General features: G+C 42.0%; 1 protein-coding gene across 2 annotated transcripts in view; it reads left to right on the top strand.

Annotated features, from left to right (window-relative positions):
* LOC125463513 (trichohyalin-like) overlaps nt 1–22,795 on the top strand; it is a 65,470-nt gene that overhangs the window by 1,903 nt on the left and 40,772 nt on the right. For both annotated transcript variants that reach the window (XM_048554836.1, XM_048554837.2), the window contains exons 2-9: nt 7,648–7,776; nt 7,909–8,016; nt 8,340–8,450; nt 11,464–11,581; nt 14,653–14,759; nt 14,975–15,118; nt 16,818–17,092; nt 19,272–19,329. In XM_048554836.1, the coding sequence (XP_048410793.1) occupies nt 7,648–7,776; nt 7,909–8,016; nt 8,340–8,450; nt 11,464–11,581; nt 14,653–14,759; nt 14,975–15,118; nt 16,818–17,092; nt 19,272–19,329 (1,050 nt within the window). The remainder of the gene's footprint in view (nt 1–7,647; nt 7,777–7,908; nt 8,017–8,339; nt 8,451–11,463; nt 11,582–14,652; nt 14,760–14,974; nt 15,119–16,817; nt 17,093–19,271; nt 19,330–22,795) is intronic.

Genomic DNA, 22,795 nt, shown 5'->3' with positions numbered 1-22,795 from the left:
GGCTAGTACCTTCAAAGGATAACGAAGGATGGGCATTAATTCTGGCTTGACAAGTGATGCCCACGTCTCATGAATAAGTGCAAAAGTCACACTAACCAGCAAACATGCTCTCTGATTTTTACCATCAAGTCTGTTGTCAAATTGTGTATACGTTTGAAGCCAGTTGATAAGCTCTTCTAAAGTGGATGTGTCCAGTTGGTATTAAATATACCCATCAGGATGTTACAAAATGTAAAGATTAAACAAGTCACTTGATTCTTAAGCTTTGTTTAGCTTTAAGCAGGTATAATTACATAACCATTTTAGGCAGACAGTAAAGTTCATTAATTCATCGTTACTGCAAATAAAGGCTGCTTTCTGACTACCAAAGGGCATCTACATTTGGAACAGTGCTCACAAATCTAGTTGAAGCACTAGAGGAAATTTAGCAATCCAAGATCACTGGGATTTTAACTAAGTTTTAATGTTTACCCATTTATGTACTAGAGTGTAGATGATGCTCAATTTTATGTCAGATCTAGATGTGCAAGGAGATAGAATAATTTGATTTACAAATAGATTCTTTTGAAATTGCAGTGTTGAGCAGCTAGGCAGGATAAATGCTTAATGCATGCTTGCATGTGGAAAAATTATTTGTTAATTGAAAAACAGCTGGCATCCTACAGCATAATTTAGTTAGGTCTTCATTTTGATGTATTTATTTTTATGTAGCCAATGTTTCATGGCAGTCATACACTTTTCAATACGTGAGACATGAGGCGTAGTAATATATCACTAGCTTACAAAGTATAATCCAGCATTATTACCCAGTTTTATGCCTTGTCACTAGAATTTCTATAAAGTACCTGCATCCATGGACCAAAACACTACCATATCTTTGGTGTCTTCTAATTGGAGGTACACTTCTTTGCACTGCGTGCTGTGCACAACCTGCCAAAGCATTTCATGTGGCCTGACATTTGCTTTACTGGCAGCTGCAAACAGCCTCAGGCATGGAAGCTGTGCTAGTGGTTTCACAGGCCATGTTGGGGAATATAAGGCTTTCAAGGAGATTTTGGCTTGAAGGGCATGTGCCGCAACACAGGGAGAAGGCAGTGGGAGTTTGATTGTGTAGAGGAACAATGTCAGGTTGTGATGGCAGGAGGGTTTAATAGGATTGATAGTTAGGTTGCTGTGTCATTCCTATTAATTTGTCTTTTCCCAAAAATATTGCACATTGATTTAGCTTTTTGCTCTCCTGATTTGTATTACTGCATCCTTTTTTTTCGCCTGTTCGGTCAAGATACTGAGATTCCAATTGATGCTCTAATTAGTTTGAACCCTGTGCTTGTACGCACATGATAGAAGAATAGGAATCCTTACTCAGAAATCTGTTTTATCAGATTATATCAAAGTATCCTGGGGGAGAGGCTGTTGCAGTGGAGAGGAATGAAAAACAAATTGCACACTTTCTATTTCAGTGTAAAATGTTTAATAGGATAACGATTACGGAAATTTTTGAATTACAAACTCCCATGGATTTTTTTTGAAGTAAATGTGTGCAACGAATGACAAAGAGAGGATGTATGGAGGATGGGGAAGGGATGAGAGAAAGGGGGAAAAGGGGTGAGTACAGGAGAAGGAAAAGATGGAGGGAAAGCAGGACGAGAAGAGCAAATCTAATGCTGAAAGTCACCTTTCAACTTCCATTTTCTTGTCAGTTCTACCTAGGTCTGCTCAGTGTGTGCCTCACCCAGTGCTTGGTCCCAGCCAGCACCACCACCCCAGTGATCAAGAATTGGGGCTGATTTTTTTCTCTCTCTCTCGTTCTCTCCTCTCCGGACCTCTACATCTTATTGTTTGGCAAAATTTGGCTTTATTAATGAGTTTTGTCATTTTGTATTTTTAATGGTGATTTTTTTATTAACTAAATTATCAACTTATTGCCTTTGAATTTTTTGAAGCTTAATTTTATATTGTGGTACTCCTTGTGTTTCTGAATTTTGCTGACCCTGAGGAGGATCGAGATTGAACTGTTGCTCAGTGCCAACATTTGAAAAGCTTGTGCACTGCTATTCTACAATTTTCTATCTGATCATATTCTTTTATTTTACCTTTACTTAATCCAAAAATGTCAATTTTTTTTTTCTCAAGTAATATTTGAGAGTGTACACACGAGACCCAAGCGGTCTTTGATTTTGATTCCTTTGGGAACCTTGCTGCCTCTACTTGAGATAGCACGGTGTGAAGCTGGATGAACACAGCAGGCCGAGCAGGAAAGTCTGACGTTTCAGGTCGAGACCCTTCTTCAGAAATGGGGGAGGGGAAGGGGATTCTGAAATAAATAGGGAGATGGGGAGGCGGATAGAAAATGGATAAAGGAGATGATAGTGTGAGAGGAGACACACAGGTCAAAGAGGCGGGGTTAGAACCAGTGAAGGTGAATGTAGGTGGGGAGTTAGGGGTGGATAGGTCAGTCCAGCGAGCAGACAGGTCAAGGAGGCAGGATGAGGTTAGTGGGTAGGAGACGGGGCTGGGGCTTGAGTTGGGAGGAACGGTTAGGGAGACAGGGACTAGCTGGGCTGGTTTTGGAATGCGGTCGGGGGAGGGGAGATCTTGAAGCTTGTGAAGTCCTCATTGATACCCCTGGGCTGCAGGGTTCCTGAAATGAGATGCTGCTCCTGCATCTTTCGGGTGGTGTCATTGTGGCAATGCAGGAGGCCCAGGATGGACATGTCGTCTGAGGAGTGGGGTGGAGGGGGTGGGGGGGTGGGTAGCAGGGAGGGGTAGCTGAAATGGTTCACAACTGGGAGGCACAGTTGTTTGTTGCAAACTGAGCGTAGGTGTTCCACAAAACTCCCCACCTACATTCACCTTCACTGGCTCTAACCCCACCTCTTTGACATATCTGTCTGCTCTCACCCTAACTTCTCTTTTATCCATCTTCTATCCTCCTCCCCCCCACCACTCCCCGTCTCTCTCTTTATTTCAGAATCCCCTTCCCCTCCCCCATTTCTGAAGAAGGGTCTTGACCTGAAATGTCAAACTTCCCTGCTCCTCTGCTCCTTGGCCTGCTGTGTTCATCCGGCTTCACACGTGTAATGTAAGATTCTCCAGCATCGGCAGTTCCTACTATCTCTGCCTCAACCTGATCTTTCTTTTATTTCAGCAATTCTTTCATTTATATTTAATTAATTGGCTCTTTGATTGACCCACTTCTGCTGCCCTTTTCCAATGCTGTATGTCTGTGTTATGCTACTACAAATTAAGAAATAAATCACATTTCCTTATATTTTCTTGGTATAACTGTATACTAATCAAGTCTCTATCCCTTATAAGTACAACAAGAATGTTCTGCAGGACCCAAAATTAATAACTTATAAAGGCTTCTGATCACTTTAATGAGATGATGGCTGCAACACATGCCAAGGCTCTCTTTCATGAACTCTGAGGGCAGAGAGATGATCTGTTTCCAGAGTTTTGCCAACATCCATTGCTGATGGTTGGATGGTAGTGCTTGTGGAAAGTATCATATAAATGTTGACTCATTTCCTGTCGAACTGGATTTTATTACCTAACAAGTCGTGACCGTGACATAATCATTAGTCCATAGAACATGACTCTAATCATTTGAAGAACTTTTATTAGTGGTGTTCTGCAAGGATCAATGTTGGGACCGTAACTATTCAAGTCATACATTAATGATATGGACGAAGAAGCTGACGGCATTGTTGCTAAGTTGGAGTTGTTGGTTGCTTCGCTGAGCCAATTGGTTTTTGTGCAAACATTTCATTTCCCTTCTAGGTGACATTGATGCTGTGTAGCCTCCATTAAAGCACTGTTCCGTCCCACTCTGAATTTATATGGTCCTGTCTGTAACAGCTGGCAGTCTTGTTTTTGATTTTGTACCATAGTGGTATGTAGACTGGTTCTATTTCAATATGTTTGTTAATTGCATTGGTGGTTGCAAACCAGGCCTCTCTGGAATTCTCATGCTTGTCTTTGTCTCATTTGACCTAGTACTGTAATTTTGTCCCAGTCAAATTGACATCCTTCTATGTCGGAGTGTATTGAAATGAGGGAGAATTGGTCGTGTTGTTGTGCTCCGAGTTGGTGTTCATGTTTCCGCCCCGTCTGTCCAATGCATTGTTTCTCACAGTTGCTGCATGGTATTTTTGTATATCACATTCATCCTGTTCAATGTGGGTATGGGGTCTTTTGTCTTTGAGAGTAGTTGGTGAAGTGTGGCAGTTGGTTTGTGTGGTATCCTTTATTCCAAAAGGGTGTTTGAGTCTTGTAGTCAGTTCTGATGTATTCCGAACATAAGGTGGCATGGCCAGTGTGTTCGGCGTCTTCTTGGGTTGTTTGTTTGCCAGGCATCGGTCGAAGCAGTTAGGATAACCATTTTTTGCGATGACTCTTTATATAGGTGTTCCTCTTCGTTTTTGCGCGGCTATAAGGTGTTGCAGTGAATTATTGCTCGTCTAAACAAAGCATTGACACAGCTCTGTTTGTAAACGCCGGGATGTTTACTGTTGTAATTCAAGATTTGGTCTGTGTGCATAGTCTTTCTGGAAACGCTGCTAAGGAATTCCCCGTTGTTTGGCCGTGCGTCTAGAAACAGGAGTTGTTTGTTCTCTTCCCTGGTGAACTTGCTCCCAGTGAATATACTGTTAATAAGGTGGTGAATGTTTTTTCTAACTTTGGTCGTTTAATGATCATGAGGGTATCGTCCAGTAACTAGCCCATAGTTTAAGCTGGAACTGGGGGAGGGCTGTGCGCTCCAGCCTTTGCAGAATAGCTTTTGCTTTGAGTCCCGGGATGGGTGAACCCATGGCTGTTCTGACATCACCTTCAAACCCATAGTTTCCCTGCTGGGCACATTGACACACAGGCTAGTCAAGGAGTTAAAGCAGAGTCTAAAACATCACACCAATGGATCGGTGATAATGAGAACTGCAGATGCTGGAGAATCCAAGATAATAAAATGTGAGGCTAGATGAACACAGCAGGCCCAGCAGCATCTCAGGAGCACAAAAGCTGATGTTTCGGGCCTAGACCCTTCATCAGAGAGGGGGATGAGGTGAGGGTTCTGCAATAAATAGAGAGAGAGGGGGAGGCGGACCGAAGATGGAGAGAAAACAAGATAGGTGGGGAGGTAGGGAGGGGATAGGTCAGTCCAGGGAAGACGGACAGGTCAAGGAGGTGGGATGAGGTTAGTAGGTAGGAGATGGAGGTGCGGCTTGGGGTGGGAGGAAGGGATGGGTGAGAGGAAGAACAGGTCAGGGAGGCAGAGACAGGTTGGACTGGTTTTGGGATGCATTGGGTGGAGGGGAAGAGCTGGGCTGGTTGTGTGGTGCAGTTGGGGGAGGGGACGAACTGGGCTGGTTTTGGGATGCGGTGGGGGAAGGGGAGATTTTGAAACTGGTGAAGTCCACATTGATGCCATTGGGCTGCAGGGTTCCCAAGCGGAATATGAGTTGCTGTTCCTGCAACCTTTGGGTGGCACTGCAGGAGACCCATGATGGACATGTCATCTAAAGAATGGGAGGGGGAGTGGAAATGGTTTGTGACTGGGAGGTGCAGTTGCTTATTGCAAACCGAGCGGAGGTGTTCTGCAAAGCGGTCCCCAAGCCTCCGCTTGGTTTCCCCAATGTAGAGGAAGCCACACCGGGTACAATGGATGCAGTATACCACATTGGCAGATGTGCAGATGAACCTCTGCTTCAAGGACTGCAACTACACACACACACACACACACACACACACACACACACACACACACACACACACACACACACACACGTCGAGAATGCCCTTGACCGCGTTTCCCGCAGCACATCCCTCACACCCAGCCCCCGCCACAAACCGCCCAAAGAGGATCCCCCTCGTTCTCACACACCACCCCACCAACCTCCGGATACAACACATCATCCTCCGACACTTCCACCATCTACAATCCGACCCCACCACCCAAGACATTTTTCCATCCCCACCCTTGTCTGCTTTCCAGAGAGACCACTCTCTCCGTGACTCCCTTGTTCGCTCCACACTGCCCTCCAACCCCACCACACCTGGCACCTTCCCCTGCAACCGCAGGAAATGCTACACTTGCCCCCACACCTCCTCCCTCACCCCTATCCCAGGCCCCAAGATGACTTTCCATATTAAGCAGAGGTTCACCTGCACATCTGCCAATGTGGTATACTGCATCCATTGTGCCCGATGTGGCTTCCTCTATATTGGGGAAACCAAGCGGAGGCTTGGGGACCGCTTTGCGGAACACCTCCACTCGGTTCGCAATAAACAACTGCACCTCCCAGTCACAAACCATTTCCACTCCCCCTCCCATTCTTTAGATGACATGTCCATCATGGGCCTCCTGCAGTGCCACAACGGTGCCACCCGAAGGTTGCAGGAACAGCAACTCATATTCCGCTTGGGAACCCTGCAGCCCAATGGCGTCAATGTGGACTTCACCAGCTTCAAAATCTTACCTTCCCCCACCGCATCCCAAAACCAGCCCAGCTCTTCCCCTCCACCCACTGCATCCCAAAACCAGTCCAACCTGTCTCTGCCTCCCTAACCTGTTCTTCCTCTCACCCATCCCTTCCTCCCACCCCAAGCCGCACCTCCATCTCCTACGTACTAACCTCATCCCACCTCCTTGACCTGTCCATCTTCCCTGGACTGACCTATCCCCCCCCCCCACCTCCCCACCTATACTCTCCTCTCCACCTATCTTCTTTTCTCTCCATCTTCGGTCCGCCTCCCCCTCTCTCTCTATTTATCCAGAACCCTCACCCCATCCCCCTCTCTGATGAAGGGTCTAGGCCCGAAACGTCAGCTTTTGTGCTCCTGAGATGCTGCTGGGCCTGCTGTGTTCATCCAGCGTCACATTTTATTATCTTACACCAATGGATCGACCCACTCCACATACTCAGCACAAGAATCCCTGGACAACATCAGGAACATAAAAGTCAACAAGGAGAAAATGGTATAATTTTGAACTTATATAAAGCTGCAAGTTGGAAGCAGGATTGGGCAATATGGCTTCTTTGGACCTGCTCAATCAAATAATGAGGTCATCGCCAATCTGCTTAGAACATCAATTCCACATTCCCATTTACCTCTGATGTTTCACCCACTCACTTAAAAAGAACCTATCCACTTCAGCCTTTAGAATTGTGCAAAGTTTCTGTTCCCTCATCTTTGAAAGTTCCAAAGACTCTACAACCCTCAAAGTTTCACTTCATCTCTATCTTAATGATGGCCCCCAGTTCTAGATTTTCTCTCTAAAGGAAACATCCATCCTGTCAAGGTGCCTTAAGCTTTTTTTTATATGTTTCAATCAAGTCACTTCTCACTCTTCAAAATCTGGCAGATACAAGCCTTATCAAATCAAACTTCCTTGAACACAATGTGCCCTTTCCAGATATTAGTCAAGTAGACCTTCTCTGTTTTGCTTCCAAACGACACATTCTTACTTAATCCTGGTCTATTAAGTGTCATTATAGTTTTTTTAAATAAAAGTACTCTTGGCTCAATGAGCTTCATCATCTTTGGAAGATTATACATGCCGTTTTGTTATTTACGTTAATCTGTCTCACTGCCTAACACAAATTTTGTGGGGTACAGTAATTTTGTTACTTTGACCCATTATTCTAGATTGGATTACCGTTGCCAATAATCTTCTTCGCAAGTGCCGTATTAATCAGAGGGTGACAAAGCTTTGTGAATGTGATGCAGGTGTATTTGTTGCCCTTTACGAAGCCATTCTTGGTGAAAAGGTCCCAGGTAAGTAAATCATAATTGGTAATTAATTTGTAATAAATCCTGTTTAATACCACGGTGATCTCAAAGTTTTATTATGCTGTGCAATATATTCAATTAAAAGTTGTAACATGTAACTTCTTAAATCTATTACAGATTACATAGCTACTCCCAAAAGTCAGGAAGATGATGTCCATAATGTACAGGCAGTGATAGATTCATTGGCTTTGGACTACTTACAGATCAGTTTGTCGCATATAACTGGTCAGTAATAAATAATGCGTAACCTTAATGGCAAAAATGATTTTTGGGGTGAAAAAACAGTTCCCATAGCTTTAATTTAATACAGACAATGGATTATTTATCTAATGTTCATGAGTAAAGGGCTTTGTGTATTCAGAATTTGTTTTCTGATTCTCAGCCCATTTTATTATTAATATTTGCAACAATTGAAATGCAATTATTCACTGTTTTGCCCTCAGTTGCATCAAAGTATCAGAATTATGGGCATAACTTAAGGGTAAATAAAAATTAATTTGCCTTAAAGAATTTCTGTAAATTTATGCTTATTTTTTTCTTTTGCTCAGGAGAGAATATTATTCAGAATGACAAAGAAAGTATACGGAATCTGTTAGAAATCTTTGATGGTTTGCTAGAATATCTCACAGAACAGATAACTGAGGCTTCCTCTCAGCATGGTAAGTAGATGTACTTTTAATAATCTCAGTGGAATGACAAGCTTCCTGGTTTGACTAATCTTTGAAAATTGTTTTGGTCATTGATCACAACGCACTTTTATGACAACTTGAATGTAAATCTGAACTTTGGCTTGCCTTCTGTAGGTACTAGGGTATACCTAGATGTGCATTGCAAAGATTCTAGAATGCAACTTGCCACAACTTTCTTAAGTGTAACTGAGGATGACCCAGTGAGCAATACCTCAGAATTGCAATTAAAACAAAACTGTTTGTTTCAATGTTTAATACCTGTTTTTTTTTTCTATTTTAAAGTTTAGCTGGTTCTGGTTTTTTACTTTGTACACAGTCTGTGCAAGGCAGCGTCTTTCATAAAAGGAAAAATGCCAAGCATTGCCATATGCACACTGACCTCTCTGATGCTGAATGTTCTGTACTGAAAGGTCTTAGATTTATCCCTCTGCACCCCTACCTTAGTAAATTTCAGGCACAACATGACGTTGAACTTTTCTTCAACAACAAAAACAGAAATTGCTGAAAAGGCTCAGCATGTGTGGCAGCATCTGAGGAGATAAATCAGAGTTACCGTTTCGGGTTGAGTGACAAAATGTTAACTCTTATTTCTCTCCACAGATGCTACAAGACCAGCTGAGATTTCCCAGTAATATCTGTTATTTGTTTCTGATTTACAGCATCTGTGGTTCTTTCAGTTTAATTTTTCTTCCATTGTGTTCACTTCGGTGCCCGTTTCTTCAAATAGGAGTCCCTTCCCCATCCCACAGAACACTTCACCTGCCTCCAACACACTCCCTCCACCTGCACCCCTCTTTCTGGCCTTTTACCTGCACTCAACCTGTTCATCAAAATCTGTTGACATGACATTGTTCCCCTCAATTTCTCTGCCCTCTCTCTCCACCACCCCCACCTGCACCTTGCCTTTTCAACCTATCTTCCTCAGAACTGATTGCATTCCATGCTCTCTGATCCAACCCTAACTTTGTAATCAAGGGAGGTCACGTTGCGGCTGTACAGAACATTGATTAGGCCGCTTTTGGAATACTGCGTTCAGTTCTGGTCTCCCTGCTTTAGGATGTTGTGAATCTTGAAAGGGTTGAGAAAAGATTTACAAGGATGTTTCCAGGATTGGAGAGTTTGAGCTATCGAAAGAGAGGCTGAATAGACTGGAGCTATTTTCCCTGGAGTGTCAGAGTCTGAGGGGTGACTTTTTATAGAGGTTTATACAATCATGAGGGGCATGGACAGGGTGAATAACCAAGGTCTTGTTCCCTGGGATGGGTAAGTCCAAAACCAGAGGGCATAGGTTTGCAGTGAGAGGGGAAACATATAAAAGGGATTCATGGGGCAATTTTTTCATGCAGTGATGGTGCATGTAAGGAGCAAGCTGCTAAAGGAATTGGTGGAGACTGGTACAGTTACAACAGTTTAACAGGCATCTGGATGGTTATGTGAATAGGAAGGGCTTAAAGGGATATGGGCCAAATACTGACAAATGGGTCTAGATTAATTTAGGATATCTGGTCAGAAAATACGAATTGGACCAAAGGTTCTGTTTTCAAAGTGTAGAGCTCTATGATTCTATCTATTCCAATGATGCCAACATCAATAAGAGGGCCACCAAAATGTCAACCTTCTTCCTCAACTGAGTTTTCCCCACTACTGTGATTCACAGGGCTCTCAGCTGCATCCAACCCATCTGCTGAACATCGGCTCGCAACTATCAATGAAATCCTCTTCATCCTTACCTATTGCCCCATCAGCACTCACCTCCTGAAGGATCATTTCCATGCCATTTCCGCCACATCCAGCAGGATGCCACCACCAGCCACACATTTCCCTCCCATCCCTTGTTAGCTTTCTGCAGGAATCATTCCTTCTGGAACACCGTGGTACACTCTTCCTCTACTCGTAACACCTCTGCATGGCTCCATGGCACCTTTCCCTTGTAACACAGAAGGTGTAACACTTGACTGTTTACTTCCAATCTCCTCGCTATCCAAGGCTGCAAGCATACTTCCAAATGAAGCAGCACTTTGCTCAATCATTCTACTGTATTTGCTGCTTACAATGTGGTATCCTCTACACTGGGAAAATAAAGTGAAGACAGCACGACCGCTTTGCAGAATGCAAACGTTTTGTCCACAAAAATGATCCTGAGCTGCCAGTTGCCTGCTACTTCAACACGCCACTGTGTGTGCTAACATCTGTCTCAGGCTGGCTGAGCTGCTGCAGCAAAGCTCAGCACAAGCTGTGAAAACAGCACCCCATTTTCCACTTGGGAACCCTGCAGCCTTCTGGACTCAGTATCAAGTTCAATAATTTTAGGGCTTGAGCACCTTCTCCCATGTCCTTGCCTAACTCCCAGCAGCAGGCCTTGTAGGCTGCTACCATAAACACCCCATTGTCAACCACAAATGGTCACCAGGATTCTCCCAGGCTGACCATTTTACTTCTTCCTTTTTGTCTGCTGAACTGTTATTTGCTCTCTCTCACTCTCTGGGCTCCAATTTCAGTTATCGTCTACTGACCAGAATGGCAACCCGCCCTCAAACCCCCAGCAGGTGTGGGCACAGACAGTTTCCTGATGTGACAGTCTAAGTCCTGATCTTCAGCCTACACTGATGTGTCTGGTCTCTGCTGAAACTAGAAGAGATGGTACAATTGGCATGTGTCTTGCTTAAGAAGTGGAAATTGTAGACCTGGTTCTTACTGTTAGTTAAGGCTAAACCTTAAGAGGTGTACCTTTTATTGATGAGGGCGCATTAGTCTCAGCTAGAATTGTCTATACAGTCAGTTAACTTGTCAAAGCTCATGACTACTAACCAATTGAAGTATTGAATTATGACTGATACTACATGAAGACAAATGCTTTTAGGAGGACAGCAGGAAAAAAATGCAAGAGAGAACTTTTTTAAAAAAGAAATGAAACCATGTTTTTATTTTGGTAAATAAAATTACAATCTGAATTTTTTTCTCTACTCATGTATTTTTAAATTAGGTGATCCTGATTTGCTGTCCAGTGAAGCAATATCTGTAATAAGAAGTGTACTTCAAGAAGAACTTGGGGACCTGTACAAAGAGAGGGTACCTGGTCCAGAAGCACATTCATCAAAAGTGTAGGATCTATTTTTTTGAATTTAGTGAACCTAAGTAATATATTATTTCCTGACTTCATTACTTCTGTACAGCAAGAGATGAGTAACTGCTTTCGAACATAGAACAGAACAGCACAGTACAGGCCCTTTGGCCCTCGATGTTGTGCCGACCTGTCATACCGATCTCAAGCCCATCGAACCTACACTATTCCATGTACGTCCATATGCTCATCCAATGACGACTTAAATGTACCTAAAGTTGGCGAATCTACAACCGTTGCAGGCAAAGCATTCCATTCCCTTACTACTCTCTGAGTAAAGAAACTACCTCTGACATCTGTCCTATATCTTTCACCCTTCCATTTAAAGCTATGCCCCCTCGTGCTCGCCGTCACCATCCTAGGAAAAAGGCTCTCCCTATCCACCCTATCTAATCCTCTGATTATTTTATATGTTTCAATTAAGTCACCTCTCAACTATCTTCTCACTAATGAAAACAGCCTCAATCCCTCAGCATTTCCTCGTAAGACCTTCCCTCCATACCAGGCAACATCCGAGTAAATCTCCTGGGGACAGAAACAAAAACAGAAATTGCTGGAAAATCTCAGCAGATCTGGCAGCAGCTGTGGGGAGAAATCAGTTGACATTTTGGGTCCAGTGACACCCCCCCCCCCCCCCCCCCCGCCCCCTTCGTCAGTATGAGCTCAGTTGTATTCTCTCAAATATTTAAGAGACTTGAGGATTCAAATCCTGCTCCAAGGCAAGAGTACACAACTTAGGCTGCCACGTAAAATGCTGCACTAAGTGAGTGCTGTGTTGTCAGTTCTTTTGTAACTCCTGCAACAGGCATTGAAGGGAAAAAAAACGGGTAAAAACTGAAAGAACTGCGGATGCTGTAAAACAGGAACAAAAACCAAAGTTGCTGGAAAAGCTCAGCAGGTCTGCTAGCCTCTGTGGAGAAAAAGTTAAAGTTTAAGTTTTGGGCCTGAGGGGAAAAAAAAATGGTGATTTATTTGGCTGCATGGCCCCTTTTTAACTTTTACATACTCACTTTGTATTACATAAAAGGACTAACAATGTGGCTGCACAGTCCTCCCCTAGCCTACCTATTCAGTTGGATACAAAAGATTTTTATGACATTACTTAAAAGGGAGATAGGATTATTGGCTTGAACACCATCAGCCAGCACTGCTAATTAAAATAAAAACAGTTTTGCAAATTGGCTGCTGTGGTTTTGCCAAAGTTTTTTGTTTTTTTTGAATGAACATAATGGAGGTGATATATCTTAAACAGTGACTTTGAAGTATGTTTGTAAAAAGGTGCCTCAGATCTTATTGCCGCATGTGTAGTTATTGGGTTGCTTGTACCACGAAAGGATGGAGCGAGTTTTGAGAAGATTTGTAGCTCAGGTCGAAGTTCTGGACGTAAGTTTGCTCGCTAGGCCGGAAGGTTCGTTTTCAGACATTTCATCCAGAACTAAAGGATGGAGCTAGTGAACTGAACTAACCATCTAAATACTGTGGCTAAATCAGAGGCTGGGAATCTTGTGGTAGGTAACTCTTATGTCCAAAATCTGTCCATGATGCATTAGTTATGAGTATGTTGGGATACTCTTGTGATGCTACTATGACTTTAAGATCTATTTCTTCCTGGTTTTCTTTTTATGAAGGGAAATTGATTCCAAGGTGGAGAGCAGTCTGTTCCAAGCATATAAAGTAAACCGCTTGTGAGGCCTTGTATGAAGGGTTGGGGTGAAGCTCCACAGACCAAGATTTTAGTTTAACTTTCATAGCTGTTGGGGCTTGAAAGCTGCTATACTTCTCTCCTTCTTACAGCAACATGTCTGGAGTTGTCTGTATGTGTCTAAACTAGAGTTTTCTTTTGATGTTCTTTCCTCCTGGACTGTAGAAACATTGCCTTTGAGGTGATCTATTTTACTGAATTTACCTCTGCCACTGGTGTGTTTATGGGATGTTTCTGTATTGGAATAGCAGCTGTTAATTAGTTAAATAATCTATTATTCTGTTAAGTTTCCAACACAGTTGTTACTCCAATTCTTTTTGTTTGTATTTTAATTTATAGTATAAGAATAGTGTGTTTTTCTTCAAGCCTGGTAGTTTGACCAATTGAATTGCATCCAGAATGCAACGCTTTACACTTGCCCTATCTTTCTAAACAAAAAAGAAAAAAATGGGGTCTGGGTTCCATATTAATATATTTTGAAGGGGTTTGGTCTGATCCATGACGCTTTCCACTTGCATGGAAGAGTACAGCTCCAACAACATTTAGCACCACCTAAGATTGGATTGCTTTATTGACTCACCATTCTTCACCTTCAACATTTATTCCCTTCTCCACACCAAAGTGGCAGCAATGTGTAACCCCTACAAGATGTAGTTAGATAAATCACCAAGCCACATCAGGCACCTTCCAAACGTGCAAACTCTGCAACCTGGAAGAATGAGGCAGTAGCTGTAGGGTAGAACTATACTTTCAAGTTCCCACCCAAGCCATACCTCATCCTTACAATGGAGCTGAAAAGTCTGAAGAGTAACAGACTCAACATTACCTCTGCTCTCACCTGCTGAGTTTTGCCAGCAATGTCTGTTTTTGTTATTAATGACCTTTTTGGTAATCTCTCGTGCTGGTTCAAAATCTTGGTACTCCTTTCTTAATAATATTGTTCATGTACCGATTCCAAAGACTTCATCTGTTCAAGAAGGCAGCTCACTAAACCACCTTCAGGGTAATTGAGATGGAAAATAAAAGCTGACTGAGCCAATGATGTCCACATCCTATTAAAGAATTTGGGGAGAGAAGAAAAATCTGGTTTTAAGACTAACTACAAAGCAGTCCAATGTTGTAATTAATGTTGTCATGGTGTCCTTTCAAAACATTAATTGAATGGAATAAGTTGAGTTGTTCTACATATATGATAAATCAAAATAAACTTTTTTTTCACAATTGCGCCTATTAATGTTCTTCACCCCAGCCAATTTTTTAAATGGGTTGTCAAAACCTGAATGCAATTATAAACTGTAATCTGATTTTTCTCACTTTTTAAAAAATGTTTTTTTTTTAAACCGGTCTAGCTCAACATCGTCTGCTACTACCTGGGATGGAGCTGGATCTGAATCCACCAATGAGCTTATCCGGCTTGGTGAATCTGCTTGTACATACAGCCATAGAAAGAATGCAGGTAATTGCTGATTCTCTTTCAATAAAATCCAGTATTGTGGCCTATGGTTACATTGGTTCTGCTGTATGCTGTATTGCATTTAATTTTTAAAAATGCTTTGCCTGTTTTCATTGCTACATTTTTATTGGAGCTTTCTAATGCAATTTAAAGTTTTTTTTAATATAAATTTGTATTTGCCCTTTTTAAGGATTGTTTGTCTTTTTTGCTTTCTTGAGACCTGTCTGAATATTATCAGAATGTCAAGCAATCAGAACAAAAGTTAGAAATACTGGACCAAGGGAAAAATGGAATTTGCTCCTGTCCTCTTGGTTCTGCAGGTGTACCGGACACTAATGGGGAAGAAATGATGAAGCCAGGAAGTAAGTCGAAACAAAATATTTTGTTTCTAATTAGTGCTCTCTCGCTGGTTGAGAAACTTGGAATTTCTTTTACAAACAATTATGCCTATTGGGAGACTGCTCTAACTGTTTTTGACCAGGAGCTTTCGAATTTGTATCCCACAACTCTCTCAATTTCTCCTCCCCCCCCCCGCCCCCCATTACTGTGCAGCCTGATCCTTTTTCTTCTGAGCAATGTGGGAGTGATGGCCTAGTAGTATTATTTACTAAACTATTAATCCAGAGACACAAGTAATTTTCTGGGTATCTATATTCAAATTCCACTATGGCAGATGGCTGAATTTGAATTCAGTAAATGTCTAGAACAATAGCCATGAAACCATGGTTGATTGTTGGAAAAGATCATCTGGTTTGCTTATGTCCTTTTAGGAAGGAAGCTGCCATCCTTACATGGTCTGGTCTCAATGTGACTCTAGACTCTCAGCAAAGTGTTTGACTCTTAACTATCCTCTGGACATTAAGGCATGAACAATAAGTACTAGCCTAACCTGTGATACACACATTCCATGAATAAATTAAAAATGGTGGCCTGAAAGGAAGATACAAGCGACAAACAGTTGTGGAAAGGGATGATGTTTCAGGTCAGCAGTCTTTTAATAAAACGAGAAAAGGATGCAATGAGCTTAAAAGTTCAAGTACAGAGGCTGGAAATGGTGGCAAAGGGAGGAAAGAATGAGATGAGGAGGTGACAGGTGAAGGAGAAGTATAATATGGTACAAAACAAAAGTAAAATCTCTAAATTTTTTCCGTTCTCATGAAAAGTCATTGATCTGAAACATCAGCTCTGTTTATTCTCCCCCAGGCCATGAAATAAAAATTAAACATTCAGTCAGTTTAAGTCTATTCACCTGAACTCATTAGCGATGGCTCAATCTCTTTAGTGCTAGACCTAAGGCAGCATGATGTGTGTTTCGCACAAGCTGCTTGTTTCTGGTTTTTACCATTGAAGCTATTTGACATAATTTAAAACATTTTTTATTTTCTGCCTTTCATTAGATAATATTGTACAATTGCAGTAATTCCACAACGTAGATAATTTTCAATTTCTCAGAAATACAGAAATAGCAAGCCAGAGCAAAAACAAGAATGGTCCTCTTAGAACCTGTATATCAAAATTTGGTCCAAGACTGGCATCATGAGAGATATGCCCTGGACTCCTTGTTCCAAATGTTTTTTTCCTGAAATACTGTTTTGCTGTTGGTGGATTAAAATGGGGATTCAGACCAGTTATCCAATGCGGCAGTTGGCTTTGATTGCCAGCATTACCAAAACCTCTCCTATGGGGGTGCTCAAGCTAAAACATTACTGTCACTATTGAGCCCAATACTGGTTCTGGATATCTTGATGATTCATGAAGACCATCCATTTTAGTCTGTCCTGCACCGATGACCTTGCTGAAAATGTCCAACCTTTACATCTGATGTCACTGAAAAATTGGTTTTGAAAGGTCATGTATAATGTACAAGCCTCAATATTATGTGTTATAATTTTTCCTGATAAATTATGTGAATATTCCACTCAAAAATTTGGGAGAATCACAGTTTAACTTGATGCCATTTGTGGCAAATGTTCCATTGGTAGTGCTTTTAAACGGCCACTGATTGGCTTTTGTCCTAGACTTTTTAAAATAACATTATCTTTTCCTCCTTTTGTTTTAAAGGATCTGTTGATAATCTGCCGTCCATAGATCATTCCACTGGATCGATCACTAATGCTCTGAAACTTGGGGACCCCATTCGACCTGCCATTCCCTTGCAGTCTCCTTACCACCCTCCTGAATATAGGTCTACAGTTCAAGGTGCACATCTAATTGGTTATCAGTCTACCTCTGAAACAACGTTAATGGTTAGTCAGAAAGACCAACCCACTATTCAGAGAAGGACTCCAGTTCTTGCAAGAGAGCAGAAAGTCAAACAAGTAACCACTGTCCATAATGTGAGTAGGATGAAATTTTGAATGTACTTTCGATGTACTTAATCATATTTACAGACCATATTTGTGGATCCTGCATTAAGCTTTCTCCCCTTATATACCAAAACATTTGTGCTTCCACAGTAAATGTAGCATTCACTGACTTGTGCACCTTATTTAATTTTCACACTGAGTAAAATATAAAGAAGGGTGGTGACGGACAACACATGCTAGAATTTTCAAGTTAAGCAAATAGTAGGTCCCACAGCATTTCCTATAAATGGATGAGATGTATGTGAGGCATGGTTTTTTGTAGAGACAATACACTTTGGAGGTGGAGGAACAGCAGGCCAGGCAGCATCGGAGGAGCACGAAAGTTGATGTTTTGGATCGGGACCATAGAGCCTTCTGATGTGGAGCATCATATATCAAAATAATTGTCATGAGCTCCTGAGCTGATTAAGCCAATTAAAATTCTGCTACTGTAGTCATTCACAAAGGGACAGCACAAACTATTTTGGTTTAGGAGTATAGGACTTTACTGAGCTGTCAAAGGGAACGTGACACACTAACGTGATTACTATGAGTTCCTACATTGCTTAGACTAATGAAAATTTAACTCCTGTAATTCATCGATAAAGATTTTTCTTTGCATCAATTTCTTAACACTGCATCAGTTATTACTTTAAACAGTGCCAAGTGTAGGGATGGTTGAGGGGAGAAAAAGTTTAATTATTTGAGGTATAAAAAATCTGGGAAAGAAATGCATTTTGTTCTACCAATTGACGGCTTTTTCCTTTTCAACATTTGAAGAAAGTGGCGTATATGTGAAGACTTGGAGTCACAGAGATAAACAGCATGGAAACAGATCCTTCAATCCAATTCTGACCAGAGATCTTAAATTAACCTAATTCCATTTGCCAGCATTTGCCCCATAGCCCTGTAAAACCTTCCTATTCATCTACCCATCCAGATGCCTTTTAAATGTTATAAGTGCGCCAGCCTCCACCATTTCGTTTGGCAGCTCATTCCGTACACACACCATCCACTGCATGAAAAAGTTGCCCCATAGATCCCTTTTAAATCTTTCCCCTCTCACCTTAAACCTATGCCCTCTGGTTTTGGACTTCCCCACCCTGGGAAAAAGACCTTGTCTATTTTACTGTGTCCATGCTTATGATTTTATAAACCACTGTAACGTCACCCCACCCCTCCACTCCAGGGAAATTTAGCCCCAACCTATTCAACCTCTCCCTGTAGTTCAAACCCTCCAACCCTGGCAACATTCTTGTAAATCTTTTTCTGAACCTATTCAAGTTACACTACATCCTCCATATAGCAGGGAGACCCGAATTGCACAATGCATTCCAAAAGTGGCTTAACCAATCTCCTGTACAGCTGCAGCATGACTTCCCAACTCCAATACTCGATGCACTGACCAAATCTTCCAGATGGACAAATAATCTGGGACTGTGCAGCAGTACTGCTGCAATGACCTAATCTTCCTGACACCCCTCTGATCAATGGGGTTAATAGCTGTCATTCAATGTCAAAATCAACACCATTCCTTTTGGCCTGGTCAACCAACAAGTTTGTAAAAAGAATAACAATATCTGGAGTAACACTTCAGGAGGTGAAGCATAAACAAAAAAGTTTTAGTAGCATTCGAGATGAGTGAAGAGCAGGTAAAGGAGAAACAATGAACAAATCAAGCTGTCACAGTTAACCCTTACACCATCTACAGACTACTTAGTGAAGCAGAGCTCTTTTATAATTAAAAAGACATCATGGGAAAATGCTGAAAAGAATATCTGATAAGTTGAATGATACAAAGGATGAGTTTAAGAATAAAGTGAATTCAGAATAGCATGTCTCGTAATCATGTGTCATTGGAAATAAATGCAAAAAACAAACCTCTTAAATGTTTTTAGTGCTCTGACAAATGAATTTGTAAACATGGTTTGAGTTTAATGTTTGCCTCTTGACTATGTCATAATGTGGAAGAGTTTTTGTGATTGGATGAACATGGGAAAACTGCATTTGGTGAGATCAGAGATTCTGAGAGTACTGACGTTCTCTTTGGTGCTTATCTTTTAGTTAATTGCATCTTAATATCTTGCAAATTGTAGCAATTTTTGAGTGAAGCATATGCTAAATAATCTTTTTTTATTTCCTTGACATCTTGAATTCCCTTGTTCTCAAGGCTCCAGATGTGCATGAAAACATTCCTTCAGAGATGACACTATCAAGGTTATCCCCAGGTGAGAATCCTGTTTGCTACTTCACCACCTGATCACATTTGTACAGGAGTACGCTGTTCCATAGATTAGAATACCAGATTTAGTCTGCAAAGATTTAGAGATGATTCTGAAACTGCTGGAAACACTCAACGGGTCATTCAGCTATATTTTTAGAAAGCAAGAAACATTATGAACAGTGCACACCTTCCTCCTTTTCATTACTGACTAGACCATCAATTATTTCCCATTGGTGGAGTTGTGGATAGTGCAGAAGGATGTTGCAGGTTACAGAGGGACATAGATAAGCTGCAGAGATGAGCTGAAGGTGGCAAATAGAGTTTAATGCAGCTAAGTGTGAGGTGATTCACTTTGGAAGGAGTAACAGGAATACAGAGTACTGGCAAATGGTAAGATTCTTGGTAGTGTGAATGAGCAGAGAGATCTCGGTGTCCAAGTGCACAGATCCCTGAAAGTAGAAAGTTGCCATCCAGGTTGATAGAGCTGTTAAGAAGGTGTACGGTGTATTAGGTTTTATTGGTAGAGGGATTGAGTTTTGGAGCCAGGAGGCAATGTTGCAGCTGCACAACACTCTGGTGCGGCCGCACTTGGAGTATTACGTACAGTTCTGGTCACCACGTTATTGGGAAGGATTGGAAGCATTAGAAAGGGTGCAGAGGAGATTTATCAGGATGTTGCCTGGTATGGAGGGAAGGCCTTATGAGGAAAGGCTGAGTGACTTGAGGCTGTTTTTGTTAGAGAGAAGAAGATTAAGAGGCTACTTAATAGAGACATACAAGATGATCAGAGGATTAGATAGGATGAACAGTGAGACCCTTTTTCCTCAGATGGAGATGACTAGCACGAGGGGACATAACTTTAAATTGAGGGGTGATAGATATAGGACAGATGTCAGAGGCAGGTTTTTTACTCAGAATAGTAAGGGCGTGGAATGCCCTGCCAGCAACAGTAGCAGACTCGCCAAGTTTAAGGGCATTTAAATGGTCATTGGATAAACATATGGATATTAATGGAATAGTGTAGGTTAGATGGGCTTCAGCTTGGTTTCACAGGCCAGCGCAACATCGAGGGCCGAAGGGCCTGTACTGTGCTGTAGTGTTTTATGTTCTATGTTCTATCCCTAGTTGCCCTTAAGAAGGTGGTGGTAAGACTAATAAGACCATAAGAAATAGGAACATGAGTGAGCTGTTTAGGCCCTTGAGCCCACTCCACCATACTGTGTAATTGTGGCTTATCTGACATTTCTTACATCCGCTTTCCTGCCCTTGTAACCGTTGATTTTGTTTTTTTTCCCCCTGCTGTACAATATCTATTTTGGCCTTAAATGCACACAAGGACACTGCCCCCACACTATGTGGCAAGGAGTTCCAATGCCTGTCAACCCGCAAAAGAAATAGCTTCTCATTTCAGTCTTAAATTGGCATCCCTTTATTCCAAGACTATGCCCTCTGATCTTGGTGTTAGCCATGAGAGGAAACATTTTCTCAGTATTTACCCTATCAAGCCCCTTAAGAGTCTTCTATTTCAATGAAATTGCCTCTCAGTTTTCTAAAATGCAGTGAGTGGAGCCCCAGGTAGACAAACAGGATGCTGGAGGAACACAGCGGGCCAGGCAGCATTTGGAGGAAAGGAGCAGTTAACATTTCTGGTATTACTTTTGCACATAGACGATCATTGTCGTGAACTTTTTTCTGACTGCCTCCAATAAGATATCTTTCCTTAAATAAGGGGATCAACACTTCTCCATTCTCCAGATGTGGTTCCACCAGCACCTTATAAATTTGCAGTGAGACTCCCCAACTCTGATATACTCCAACTCCCTTGAAATAAGGGCTAACATTCCATTAGCCTTCCCGATTACCCGCTGCAACTGTGTGCTAGTTTTGTGCTTTGTGCATCAGTACCCCCAAGTCCTTTTGTGTTGCATCTTTCTGCTAGTTAACTCCATTTAAATAATACTGTACTTTTGTTCTCCCATACAAAATGAGAAACTTCATGTCCTCCCATGATATAATCCAATTGCCAGCTGTTTGCCTGCTTGCTTAAACTAACAATAGTTTACAGAAAAATATTGAATCCCTCTCGTGACCTGCCTTTCCACCTATTTTTGTCATGTGCAAATTTGGCGACAGTACATTTGCTTCCTTCTTCGTAATTATTAATATATATTGTAAACATTTGCTGTGCTTGTACTGAACTGCTGCCTTGAACCACTTTAGTCTGTTTTGAGGTGGGTAGACCCACAGTGCCTTTTAGAGAGGGAATTGTAGGATTTTGACCCTGCAACACTGGAGAAGCAGATATTTCCAGGTCAGGCTAGTGCATGGCTTAGACAGGATTGCAGTGTTCCCATGCATTGGCTGCCCTTGACTTCTGGATTAATAGTAACCGTGGATTTCGAAGGTGGTGCCTAAGAAACCTTGGCGAACTTCTGCATTACATCTTGTACTACTGCCATTACTGAGCTTCAGTGGTGAAAGAGTGACTGTGGATGTAGTGCCTCTCAAGCAGACTGCTTTTGTCTGGGGTAGTGTCAAGCTTCTGGCAGTGTTAGAGCTTCATGTCATCCAGGCAAATGTATCGGGGGAATATTCCACAGCACTTCTGACTTGTCTTGTAGATGGTGGATAGTCTTTGGGGAATTAGGAAGCGTTATTCACTGCAGGATTCCTAGCCTTTTGGCAGGTTGGTGTAGGTATGTTAATATGGCTAATCCAGATCAGTTTCTAGTCAGTAGTAATCCCAAGATATTAATAGTATCAAAATCAAAGAGTTATCATTAGTTTCTTTCTTATGGAAAATGGTCGTTGCCTGGAATTTGCAGGTACAAATGTAATTTTCCACTTGATGGCATAGGCCTGAATATTGTGCAGGACTTGCCACATTTGGACATACATGATTCAGGTACTGAAGCAGTTTAAGGTGCTGTAGTGATTGGAAGTTTGGGGGGTGGGGGGGGGGAGGGAGTCGGTGGGGGGAGCACAGGTGGATCTCATGGAATGAGTTCCCTGATTGCCTCATCTCAGCCTTACCCAAGGGGCAGCTGTGCTGCAAAATCACTCATGGTGAAATACATCGAAGTCCCCAGGGTGCGCTTATTTAAGAAAACACTGTTCCGCATAGAGCTATATTGATTCACCAGCCAAAAGCTGGGCAGTAAGTAGCAGTTGCCAGAAGGATTTCTTCCCACATTTGACCTGATGACATGACATTCCATGGGTCTAGAAACCATGCTGAGGATACCCAGGCCAACTCCCTGCCGACTGCATACCACTATGGACTTTGTCCCAGGTCATCATCATTACATTAAAAATAATGATTGATTTGTTAGGCTAACACTTCGCTAGACTGTGGGCCAATTCTCCAATTTTCACACAGCCCCACCAAGGAGGACATTTTTTAAGTTGATAGAGCCAGGTTTGTTCTTGTCATTTCCAGTGTCCATGTCAATGTCAGGTCCTGTTTAACT

This window comes from Stegostoma tigrinum, chromosome 22 (assembly GCF_030684315.1).
Source record: "Stegostoma tigrinum isolate sSteTig4 chromosome 22, sSteTig4.hap1, whole genome shotgun sequence".
NCBI classification, from domain to species: Eukaryota; Metazoa; Chordata; class Chondrichthyes; order Orectolobiformes; family Stegostomatidae; genus Stegostoma; species Stegostoma tigrinum.
Note: the sequence above shows the minus strand (reverse complement) of the source record. Positions and strands in the feature narration are given on the sequence as shown.